Raw genomic sequence first — 12123 nt, 5'->3', positions numbered from 1 at the left:
AATTTGACATTATTAGTTAAAAATCCATGTTTTTATCCAATATAGCGGCTGTTAGTAGTGGATAGACATACCGCAGACAAAGTAACCAAAATAGAGCTGGATAGTAATTTCCATACAGTTCATAGCGTACTTAGGATTCCAAATCCCACGGATATCGCGGCATTGAGTTAGGATGAGAATAATCATCACAATATTTGCCGCTATTTGTACCGTAAGTAGTACCCATAGACTGATCTTGAAGGCTTTCCGTATTGCAAGAACTGGCAAAAGGTAGAGGATGAATGCAACCCGACCTAAACAGGTACTTGCAATACTACAGATCTCCATTGTTATATTCAACTTGAAAATGGTAGGCTTATCGAGCCCGGGACGACCAGATGCAAATCCTTCGTCAACAACCGAGATTGTAAATAGTATCGATGCGGCGAGGGCGAAACACTGCAATAAATATATTATAAGTTAGAATTGATAGAACTTATATCATCATCCCCCCTATACCCCCCATTTATTATCATAAACTTACCAGAGCTGCAACCATTACAGCATCATCTGTTCTGAGATGGCGAATCCTAACTTTTGCAAATACCCGGAGTGCTACCACGATGATTGCAATGCCCCCAAGAGCCCATGTGCCCTCTAAGACTGACTTCGGATCAGTAGTGGGATCAGCCATCACAAGAGGTGAAGTCGATAGGGTATATGTAGCAAAGCAAGAAATATTCAACGAAGTTTTGGAGTATGAACTCGTTAAATTTTCTCAGTGTTGATCTCAAAATCAACTAACGAGGCTCCTAACAATCTAGACCAGGACCAGACACACTAGTCTTCTCCTTAGCATTATAAGCGTCATTTCATTTTATTCCCTGGTTCACGAATGAAATCGCGGCTCCTGGCGGAGCATATGCTTTGACTATCCCGCTTTTTACGTATCTAAGACATGTCCCGGTTTGAGCTTCGAACAGGCCACTGATATCTCACAAAACATCAGCATGACTCAGTCATCAATGGATGATTGCCCCATAAGTTGTAGATCTTTATAACAAGGATATAATACATGCCAACTAGATCGGCAGTTCTTAATTGAACAGGAATTCTCCGGTTCAATTTGAAGTAGTAAGGTAACTAGGTAATAACCTAGTTTTACTTTTTCTCCGAACGGTCCTAATGCCTCGAAACTTCTTGGATTTCCAAAGGTTCCTATCAATATCTCTTGTGTCAGCATATCAGAGCACGAGATCTTGTATTACGCTTCGTATTGACCCCCGTTTCTGGTCAATTCCCAGAGTGAGGCCGAACTTTATTTTGTACAGTTTACCCCCTTTCCCCATATAAGAAATGGACCTCGGGAGGTGGATGAATCGGACATCACATTATTAGCCCGCGTGGATTTTAGCTTGCCAATCGAGGCCATTGACCCGCTATGCCCCTTCGCATAGCCGCTATCGATATCTTATCCGAGGCGATGGAAGTCAATCCCCCTTGGGGAAGTCAATTACGTATGTCTAGAACGGCCTAAAGCTTTGAACCGAAATTTTGTGGGATACTGAATAGAACAGCAGAGCAGCCTTGCGAATTCTTTTAAGCTTTGGTGCAAGTTGCGTAGAGCCCAAAACAAGAATTAGCACTTAGTTAATTCATCCACCCACGATTCCAATTCGCTCCCGAAGCTCTCAAGATTCGATAGAGCAAGAGCGTAGGATCTTATGAGCCAGGCTATCATAAATGAAGAAATCATTGTCATTTCCGAAGTAGCGCGTCGTTTTAAAGTTCCGAAATCAACTCTCCTCCACCTAGAGCTTGACAAGTCCCGCCAGCTTGTTTTGGTGCTGCCTTGCCACCATCATACCGACCACCTTAGGGATTTTTTTATTGGCTAAATACGTATGGTCGCCACAGCGCAGCGCCATAGTTTATTTCGTGCTGCGGGGCTTGTCAAGGTCTACCACTGTCTAAAGAATATCCCCGCCCGCGCGTTTTCTCGCGCTAATAACTATAAACTGACTAAAATTGTAGAGGAAGCTCTTCGAAAATAGATTCTCTCTATAGATTCTCGTGGATCAGCCTTCCCCCCGCATTTCTACCGTACTAGAAATGACGAATCATTTGCTTGAAAAGCGCGGATCTAGCCCGGTTATTTCCGTTGGCAAAAACTAGGCAACGAATTATCTGAAACCACACCCTCTCCTATCCTCCCGGTTTTCAAAACGGTATAACTACTCCGTACGAGCGTACGGAATGTCAGGATCCGAAAATTATTATGGAGTGATTTAATCTTGTTGACAGAAAGTTGGTGTAAGAACAATCTATAGTATAGATGATCAATGTTGACAGTTCTAATTAAAATCACAAAACCCGCTATTCAACAATCTGTGCGGATATCGATGACTGATTGTAATATTCACTGTTATATGGTGTGTCCCCAATGTCACATGACGTTTCCGGTATACTGGTTTCTACCATGTATTCGGACTTCGTATTCGGCGCTTATTCAAAAACTATCTGTTAATTTAGAATCACCCCTGATAGCATTTATAACTTTGATGAAACCGGTTTTGCGATACTTACGACAGCCACGGAGGTTATTACGGGAAGCGAATACTATGGTCAGCGAGCACTTTTACAACCTAGAAATCGCGAGTGGGTGACGGTGATTGACGAATGCTTCGGAGTGGGCGCTTCCTTCGTGCTGTTTTTACAAAACCAAGTTTTGAATCTTAGTTCGACGGCGTCCCCGATGGGTGGCGATTTGAGTTTAGTCCTAATGGATGAAGTTCTAATAACATTAGAATTTGCTCGCTTGAAGAGCTCTTTATATATGACAAAGCGTGTGATCATATAGATCATGACAAAAGTATCGTGTTAGGCTTTTACTCTGGCTGAGGGGTTAAAAAGCAGCAGACCTAGGTAGAATATTGACATTTGATAATCTTATAATGAAACTTTATAAGGTATTGAGGAGCAATACTTGAACCTTGGATATTTTCGATGAAGGAGGAGAGATCAGGATATCTTTGATGTATATTGATTCTTAGCATTAGCAGCTATAGTTATTGCGAACAGGTAATAGAATTTAAGCTCCTGGGAGCTGGTTTTGTCTCGCTAATTATATTGTGGCATGAAATGTCTGAGAGCTCCTATGAATCCCTATTAAACTTCATTTAGTTATTAGTAAAGTATTTTCTGACTGCTACTTGGAATATGCTAGGCAAATAAGGGACCTTTTCAATAGATATGGTCGATGGGCCCCAAACAATACAAATATGCCTAGAATTTAGGGACCAAGTAAAGTTTAACCTCCTTTTTCTAATTTTTCAATTACGCTTCGTTTTACCCCTGTTTCTAGGCCTTATCCCCTAAGGTAATATTCTATTTAATTATAACTATATGATCTAGAGCATATTATTAGTCAGTTCGTAGTATCCGTATCACGTTCAAAAACGCGAGAAAATGCGTTAAAATTAGAGGGGTTCACTAGAAAGTAGTGGTACTCCCATCTGATTCTGAAATATATGTCTGATATCAAAGCATTAATATCAATACTTCTTAGGATATCTCGTCCTCTACTTATCGGATCTTATTTAAAATAGAGATTTATACTAATTTAGCTACTGTAATTCAATACTCCAGGTCTGAACTTTGTATGATTAGTAGAAAGGTTGTAATATAGCGATTACATATGCCAATTTATTAGATACCGATAGGCTTTAATGGGGGCCTCATGGGCTGTAGGCTGGGCTGGGCTATGAAGGTTAGGGCCACTGCGGGCTGGGCTTTGGGTCCGAGGGTCGGGCCCATTAGTGGGCTTTGCGGAAGTCTACTAGAGCTGATATCGTATTCCTAGGAGTAAGCGGTAGATAGTACGAGCGATAGTCTATAAAAAATCAAGCGAAAAGAAAAGAATCCAAATTAAACTAGATTATTGGTAAGCCACTCAATCGGAGTGTTCTAGGATACTCTTGAATGTTATTACACTAAGCCAAGATGTTTGGATATTTCCCGCAACTATATAGACATTGTATCGTAGATACGAGACTCGGCAAGTTAATAAGTAATATAGCCATAGAAAGGAATGCTAATATATTTAGGCCTACGGTATATTTACTTCCCAGCTAGAGGCGAAACAACTTGGGTCGGCTGCCACATTGATAACGCCAGCCTTTTGTTAAGGGGACAACGGTCAAGATGCTGGGTGAACGACTGTATTGGGATGGGGCTCGCGTGGTGCATTTTATTGAGGTGAGCTACTGACTCAGCTGCTCTCCAACTTTGCTTAGGTGACTAGGCTTCCGCAGAACCTAGTCTAGCTCTGGGTCGAAAGCTCATGTTAAAACATAGTACATGTTTGATATAAGTGTGTTTGTATTGTTTGTGACCCACTTTGGGGCCCCAGACCCATTACTGGGTCGAAGGGCTTGACCCAAAACCCAACCTAGGACTGGGTTGGGTCTAGGTTGGGTCTGGGTTTTACTGGGTCGTACGGAAGCCTGTAGGTGACGCTCAGTGCGCAAGCCCTTAAATTTATGTAATAATCAGGTCACGTTCAGTGAGCGAGCTCAGACCTCCTTCATCCGGCTTATTTATATCGTGATCAGGTGATCCCTAGTTTTACTCAGTGAGCAAAGAGCGGCAAGGGGTGAGGACTAAAGCGGAAAGGGAAAGCCATCTCGCCCGGCCTAAAATCCGGTGTACAGTGGCGGCATTTCATGAGTATCAATGCCCAAGTCCGTGTCAATCTTACCGAAATCAGCTGATAACAGTGAGCCTGATCTCAGGTAAGGTGTGCATGGTGCAACGTCAAATGATGCGTTTATTTGCATCGACAGAGTCATGTCACAGTTTCCATTCATGATTCATGTGTTACACTCCTTACACCAAAACAACCATACAATTCCTCGGGTATAAGGCGATGGACGCAATCCTCTCCTAGATTCTGGAAGATTACCGAGAGAGCAAGGCAAAGCGCCAAGTAAAACCCGTCTATGCTGAGATCTCCTTGATTTGCGCCTCCAGCTTCTTCATGTCACCGCCAACAACGCGGTTGACCTCCTTGCCATCCTTGAACACCACAAAAGTGGGCATAGCGTTCACGCCCAGTTCCCTCGCAACACCCTGCAGCTTGTCCACATCGACCTGGATAAAACGAACGTTTTGGTACTGCTCGCTCAGCTTGCCGACAACGGGGGCAACGGCCTTGCAGGGTCCGCACCAGGTTGCGAAGAAGTCAACAACGACGGGGCCGGAGGAGGTAAGGGCTTTGAAGATGACTTGGCTAATGCGCAAAGATTAGAATCAAATGTATTGATCGCATAATAATAGCGACTTACTTGTCGATCTCGGTGACCTTTCCGTGAGACATGATGGTTGCTGGGCTGCGTGATTTAAAGAAGAGGCGGATAGCTTATGAGGGGTTAGTGTTTGTTTGCTGGGCGTGGCCCAAGTATATTGTGTGTGGGCAAACATCGCGGGAGGTGGGACATGACAGCACTCACCAATGTATAGCGCAGCGAGAATTGCAATAGTCGTGTACTCCATCTTCAGTTGCCCGCGGTTCCCACGTTCTTTGGTGGAGCGTCGTGGTATTTGGCGTGGCACGTGACCTGGAACTATGCCCTATCTAGAGGTCCAGGATCACGACATTTGAGGAGCGATGACATGTGGTCATAACTAGGTCTTACCTCAAAGTGTCTCATTCTGATCAAGCTAGATCCAGGTGTCAGAATTCATCAAGTTAAGTGCGATTGCAGCCACCAAAAGCCTCAGCCATCAACCTCAACGTAGACCGGCGACGATCTATGCCTGGTAACGTCTCTCATCACAAGTTATACGTAGAAAATTTGTCTACATAAATTAAACCTTTTTCTGACTTTCTTTGCCGTCGACCTATAAGACTGGCAAGACAGAATGATATCTGAAAGGACCACTGAAGTGACATCACGAGGCCGCTTATGCGCCCGACTATTCTTGTGTATCTTGAAACCTTAGCGCCATAAAATGAGCTTATTTATTCTCTAGTAGTCTTCGCCACGAATTGATGCTTTTCATAGGTTCCAAATAAACATGGATTCAAGCAGACCCACGTGTCATCTTGATAGATCAAAAGATGAAGCCATGCACATATTTGTGGATGCGAACTGAAAAAAAAATGAAATCTCGAAATAATAAACTAGCATACTATTACAATGAGCGTATACATGCTGCTAATAATCAAATATAATATTCTTGCTTAATTTGCACCTGACCTAACTATTCCTAGCGCGAGTATTTCAACCTTGCGAATATTTTCTGTCTGTGAATCCTCTGGTTGACTGTCAAGATCTCGCCATAATTGTTGTAGTCCATGCTATAACTTTCTTTCTATTGCTATCATACGGCTGGTAACTACCAAACCTCCCAATTGTGTAAATGATGTCTCACATTCCTTCTACCAGGGTGCATACATATATGTCTTTGCCCTGGAATGTATCATGCAAGGGCTCCAGCCAGCCAAGGGTTGCATATATGCTCCTCCTATCTGCCTATACCTTTATTGTCAACAGCCATGAACTGAACGCAACAAGCAACTATCCTTTTTCCTATTCCAAACCCGCTCGACATGAATTTGCGACATCCAAGCCCCAAGATAGAGCCTGAATCCAGCTCTAATGACATTCTCACCAAATCCACTACCCATCATGTTTTACCAAATAATTCTGCCAGTACCACTGGGTCCATGTTACGCCTGACATTGTGGGTCTCATTTGCCGGATGGATCTCAAACTTTGATAATGGCTACGCGGGAACAGTCCTGATCATGCCTTCTTACAAACGCGCATTTGGAAGCTGCGAACAAGTTCTAGACCCGAGCACGTATGCCGATATACAGCATTGCTCGTTAACTCCATTGCAACAATCTCTCATCAGCCTCAACTTCCTGTTCGTCGCCATTGGAGGCGGAATTGCCGGTGTAACCGGTCGATACATCGGACGGAGGTGGTCAATCCAGATTGGAAGCGCACTGGCTATCATCGGTGCTGGCGGAATGCTTGGCACCAGCGGAAGCTTCCTTCGCTACATGGTGTGCAGATCAATCGGTGCTGTGGGAATTGGACAGCTGATAGCAGCCAGTCTCACTTATGGCTCCGAGTGCATCATCGCCAGCAAACGCGGGCTGTCTTTGGGACTGTATAATGTCGGACTCGCCGGTGGGAATGTTGCTGCTTTCGCGGTATGTGCTGGTTCTGCTCGTCTGGAGCCCACCAACGACTGGCAGTGGAAGACGCCTATCCTATGCCAAATACCCCTAGGAGTTATTCTTGGTGCTGGAATCTTGATGATGCCTGAATCTCCGCGATGGCTCATGGTACATGACCGAGAGGAGGAGGCACGGAACTCGTTCGGCGTGCTATACGGCCAAAATCCGTTTTCGCCAGAAATCACCGCGCAGATTGATGAGGTCAAAGTCAATCTTGCAAATGAGCGCGCAGGCCACAAATCTGTCTCGTGGTTTGATATTTATGGCAAGAAGCATATCGGTCGCACCTTGATATCGACAATGATTATGATTGGGTCCGCCATTACTGGTATCCAATTTGTACAACCGTACGCTACACTTTTTCTCAAAGGAGTTGGTGTCAGTGACCCGTATTTAATTAATGTCATCATTGGCTTGTGCATCTTAGGAGGATCTCTTTTTGGTCCCTTCTTTGTGGAATATGGCGGAAGGCGAATCGCCATGCTTTCAGGCTATACTGTTATGGCTGTCTGCATGCTCACTCTCTCCTCTGTGAGTACCGCTCTGGGGTCAGGTGAAGATGCGGAAATAGCGATGGTTGTTCTTCTGTGTTTCTGGGCTTTTGTCTTCGGTGGAACTATTGCTGCCAGTGTCAACCTGGCTTCTGTGGAGATGCACAGCGTCTCACTTCGCACCTTCGGACAAGCCAACACCACAGTCTTCTACGGCATATTTTCCTTCGGTGCAACATTTTGGACCCCGTACATGTTAGGCGCGGATTACGGGAATATGGGACCCAATGTGGGTTATTTTTATGCAGGTGTTACCGCCGTCATCGGAATTTTAACCTTCTTCCTCGTGCCAGAGACTGCTGGAATTACCCTGGAGCAGATTGACGAAAGGTTTAATTCAGGAGCAAAGGCATGGAAAACGTCACTGTCAAAAAATAAAGCCATGGCTTCCTCGCATGAACGGAGCGTGGCGAATGGAGACGTTGGAGCTTAACGAATAACGATGAGCCATGGTCAGTTAGCTATGAATATGATATAAAGATTATTGTACAGGGCGCAGGACTATTCAGTCGAATTTTAACGTATCCGACTTGTGACAAAAGTCTGGATTGGATAGATGATATCAAAAATATATATCAAGTGCAGAAAAGTAAACTATAGAACACATGCCTTAAACCGCAATGAGGATCTGGTAATGGAACCAGACCCCGGAAAACATCTCTACAATACGTCTCTCGGATTTCTGTTGTCTTTAGACGGTTTTATTGATCATGTTTTGGAAGATGATAGTACTGCATGACGCACGTGACCATCTGGCCCTAAGGCGCGCGTGCAACCACGTGCTTTCTCCGACATACGCCCACTTGAAAGTGTTGGTGGAATGAATAGAATCTCAGCAAATTTTCAGATTCATAGTGAGAGTTATTAGGCTCAAAAATCCTGCAAGCTAGAACTATTTTTATCTTAATTCATGGCGATCGCGAGATGGAGCAAGTGACAGCATATTCCGCGACTTGTGCGTCAGTAGATTATTAGCTGAAGTTATATGAATCAAATATCTCTTCTGGACTGGGAACTATGCGATGGACCTTTCTAGGCGTTCAAAGACGGAAAGGATGTTTGATTGATCTTGAGTGAACTTTGTAAAATGAGACTTCATTTTCGCCGACATAAGCGTTAAGTTTTGTTGACTCGACTCAGTCGCAATTGCCTGATTTGCGCTTTTCTGACTTCAAATGAAACCTTTAAATTGATTTCTCTCCTTCCTCTTCTTCCATTCTTTCTTCCCTCCCGCATCTACCCAAACACTTCTTCAGACAGAAGACGTACAGGCTTGATCGCAAAGCACCGTCCAGAGTGAGTTGATGACTTCCTGGAAAGAAACAAGGATTTGCTAACAATATTTTCTTCCAAGCGGTAAATCTCAATTATCACATTCATCTTCACAACTGCTCGTCTATACCTACCTATCATGTCGTTCTTTTCGGAGACTCCTCGTCGCCGTAGGCAGGATTCCGAATCCAACCCTCACCAACAACCACCACGCACTCAGGCCACGGATCTGCCTAAGGAATCTTCCGTCACTCTTCTGAACATCATGAAACTCAGGCCAGACACCAGCCTCACGGTCTGGGGCAATGAGATCATTCATGCCTTGCAACCTCTGAAGTTGGATGCACTCGTGGCCAATGACCTCCCAAGGCCCAACCCAGGCGACGCCAACTACAACAAATGGAAGTTCTGGACTCGTACCGTTGCTAGATGGCTGTTGAATCAGGTGGATACCTCACTTCAACAGAAAGTGAGGGCACACTCAAGCGACTTCACTTTCGCCGATGAAATTTTCAAGACAATCAAGCACCTGAGCCTACACAACCAGTCCAAGTTTATTGCAAACGAGGTGAAGCGGTGGGAGAGTATCAAGCGAGAGAACTTCCGCACCCCCGCCGACTTCATCCTGGCCTACCAGAACCAGTACAACCGTCTGAAGACAGAGGACCACGCGCCGACTTGCGACTATGCACTTGGTAGACTTCTGGAAGCGCTCCACGGGGAAGTGTTGAAGGTTCCGTTCCTCCAAGAGGAGGTGAAGGATTTGGGGCGACCAGTGGACTACAAGCTTTTCGTCTACTACTGCAAAGTCTTGGTCGAAGAATCCCGCAATCCGACTGCCTCAAACCGCCCCGCCTCTGGAGATGCCTCTGTGGAGGCTTATCAGGATGTACGAGGCCGAAGCCGAACCCGTGGACGTGACATCTCCTACCGCGGCTGGAGGCAAAGCGCTAAGGGACACGGCCCGGCATGGGAGTGAGTGCTTTGCTGTATGCATTGCCCTGACCTTGCAACTAATAAGGTCTTGAACACGGGCACATGCATTGGAAGAATTTTGCATCTGAGTTCGTTTGAGAAAAAGAAAAACGAAAAAAAAGAAAGCAATTATTACAGGCATAGGAATGAAATATGTCATCTCCCTCATAATTCCCATTTGAGTAGATTCTATACGTAGAAACCAAAGCTTCCACGTAAATTGGTTTCTAATCTAACGCGCAATTGAAAGATTGACCGATCTGTGGCATACAACTTAGAAATCAAAATCTAGTTAGCTATCTCTGACATCTAACATACAACAGCTCATTTGCGACATTCTAGAGTGGAACTTCTGCCTAAATAAAAGGTAGTGACAGCTATGTTCTGTCACCTTCCGGCTTGTATATTCCCATCTTTGTTTATTCCAACATTGAATGTATTCATCACACTAGATAGGAAAATAGCCTACCACCATGCAGGTAATTTTAGTCTTCCTGCCTTGTTCAGCCCTTGAAGTAAGCAACTAGCCCGATGGGAGGTAGGTCTATTGGGTCAACGTAAAGCTGTTTCCATATGTATCCGGCATAGTTTGCTGGGCCTGGCGGTGGACGGAGGAAACTGATGAGGTTGATGATGGCTGGGAAGTATCAGGAAGCGGAGAAGGCGTTTGCGACATCGGCACAGAAATATGAGAATGTCCCAAATTACACGAAGGAGAAGAGATCGATGGAACCTACAACATCAAGGTTCTCTCCAAGCACTGGTTTCTAACTTTATTTTTCAATTCCGAGCCACGATATCTATCTATGATCAATTATTCATACTTGACACTGGAACACTCTCAATCCTGTCGTGACAGTAGTGGGACGCCCTGATACGTCCATAATCTTTTCGATGGCTTGTAGAAGCTCTTGGTCTTTTGTTGGAGCACCCGTAATGTCAATTACAACTGGTAAGTATTCAGTTCCCTTGGTGATCTTTGACTCATATGGTACCTCGCCAATAGGAATGGCGATATCGGGGGCAACTAAGATGGGCGGAAGAAAAAGCTGATCTAGCGCGGATTGCCCAAGGGGCGATGGCGATGACTCCTCCCTATAATTCGGAGCGAGATTTCCAATGGGAAGCACAACCAGCGGTTCAGCCTCGCTAGTAGATCCGGCAAGCATTCTGGTAAGCAACCAATCCCTGTAGATGCCCATCCGCTGTACGGCATCTTTGTGCTGTTCCTCGGACACGGCTGCACCCGTTTCCCATCGGTATTGTAGGGAAGGAAGTGCATATGGAGGCTTTCCACTATGTTTCTCGGCGTACTTTTCGCGAAACGCGACAAACGAGTGATAGAACGCATTATAGTAAGCTCTTAACACCGTGTCGATCAGGTAATCATCGAGATTTTCTGGGGTTCCGAGGGGGTGAGGTTGCTTCCAAGCTTCTCGTATCGGGTCGATGTGTTTGGGATCCAAGTCTGAGCAACAGCCTTGAGTATGGCGAAATTCCTGGCAAATACGACGGGTGTCTCGAAGCGAGCGTAGGTCCGAATGATACCGCTAAGAGATATCAATTTATGGGAAGGTCAAAATTGCCAAAATCTATTTACCATCGCGGGACGCCTTCCACTGCTACTGGTATCTGTGCCGATAGCGCAATCAATCCAGTCATATCCTGCGACGCATGCGGCACTACCATTGCTGCTGCCGACCAGGGACTGATATTCCTCTCCACGTGAATTGAATGAAGTGCGGAAGTCAACAGCCTCCAGAGGCTCCTCGCGGCCAATCATCGAGCTGAGTTTTGTTAGACCAGGACGACGGCTCCCTGTTTTACCAATAACTGCACTGCCTCTGGTGTAAATGGAGCCGGGTCGCTGAAGCCGTAGTAAGATTTATTACACAGGGAGTTCTTCAATCCTTCCAGGAAGTAGCAGTCCTTGACTGCTACGCGAAGCTGTGAAAGGGGATAATTGTCCGGTGCTGACGCCGGTCTTGGAGGAACTGCCACACCAAGACAGTCGTAAAACGTTCCCTCGCCCTTGAGTTGCTTATACGTCGTAGAGAAAGGTCTGTTTCTGCCAAAAATCAGACCGCTGCCAGA

At 45.2% G+C, this 12123-nt stretch overlaps 4 protein-coding genes across 4 annotated transcripts; 2 read left to right on the top strand and 2 right to left on the bottom strand.

Annotated features, from left to right (window-relative positions):
- Nucleotides 1–4977: 4977 nt before the first annotated feature.
- On the bottom strand, nucleotides 4978–5690 carry PGRI_060470 (thioredoxin family protein; the record flags this gene model as incomplete). The annotated part of the gene is made up of 4 exons (XM_040793761.1): nucleotides 4978–5269; nucleotides 5325–5397; nucleotides 5490–5610; nucleotides 5676–5690. The coding sequence occupies 4 exons, from the start codon at nucleotides 5688–5690 to the stop codon at nucleotides 4978–4980; spliced, it is 501 nt and encodes a 166-aa protein (XP_040648616.1).
- A 902-nt stretch (nucleotides 5691–6592) lies between these two features.
- On the top strand, nucleotides 6593–8215 carry PGRI_060460 (Major facilitator superfamily domain, general substrate transporter; the record flags this gene model as incomplete). Its single annotated transcript, XM_040793760.1, has 1 exon — nucleotides 6593–8215. One exon carries the CDS (start codon nucleotides 6593–6595, stop codon nucleotides 8213–8215), a length of 1623 nt encoding a protein of 540 aa, XP_040648615.1.
- Nucleotides 8216–9193: 978 nt separating this feature from the next.
- Nucleotides 9194–10033, top strand: PGRI_060450 (uncharacterized protein; the record flags this gene model as incomplete). The annotated part of the gene is made up of 1 exon (XM_040793759.1): nucleotides 9194–10033. One exon carries the CDS (start codon nucleotides 9194–9196, stop codon nucleotides 10031–10033), a length of 840 nt encoding a protein of 279 aa, XP_040648614.1.
- An 814-nt stretch (nucleotides 10034–10847) lies between these two features.
- Nucleotides 10848–11812, bottom strand: PGRI_060440 (Amidase; the record flags this gene model as incomplete). Its single annotated transcript, XM_040793758.1, has 2 exons — nucleotides 10848–11579; nucleotides 11630–11812. 2 exons carry the CDS (start codon nucleotides 11810–11812, stop codon nucleotides 10848–10850), a joined length of 915 nt encoding a protein of 304 aa, XP_040648613.1.
- Between the last annotated feature and the right edge of the window lie 311 nt (nucleotides 11813–12123).

This window comes from Penicillium griseofulvum (genome assembly GCF_001561935.1).
Source record: "Penicillium griseofulvum strain PG3 chromosome Unknown contig_95, whole genome shotgun sequence".
Taxonomy (NCBI): Eukaryota; Fungi; Ascomycota; class Eurotiomycetes; order Eurotiales; family Aspergillaceae; genus Penicillium; species Penicillium griseofulvum.
This window is presented reverse-complemented; position numbering and strand designations above follow the sequence as displayed.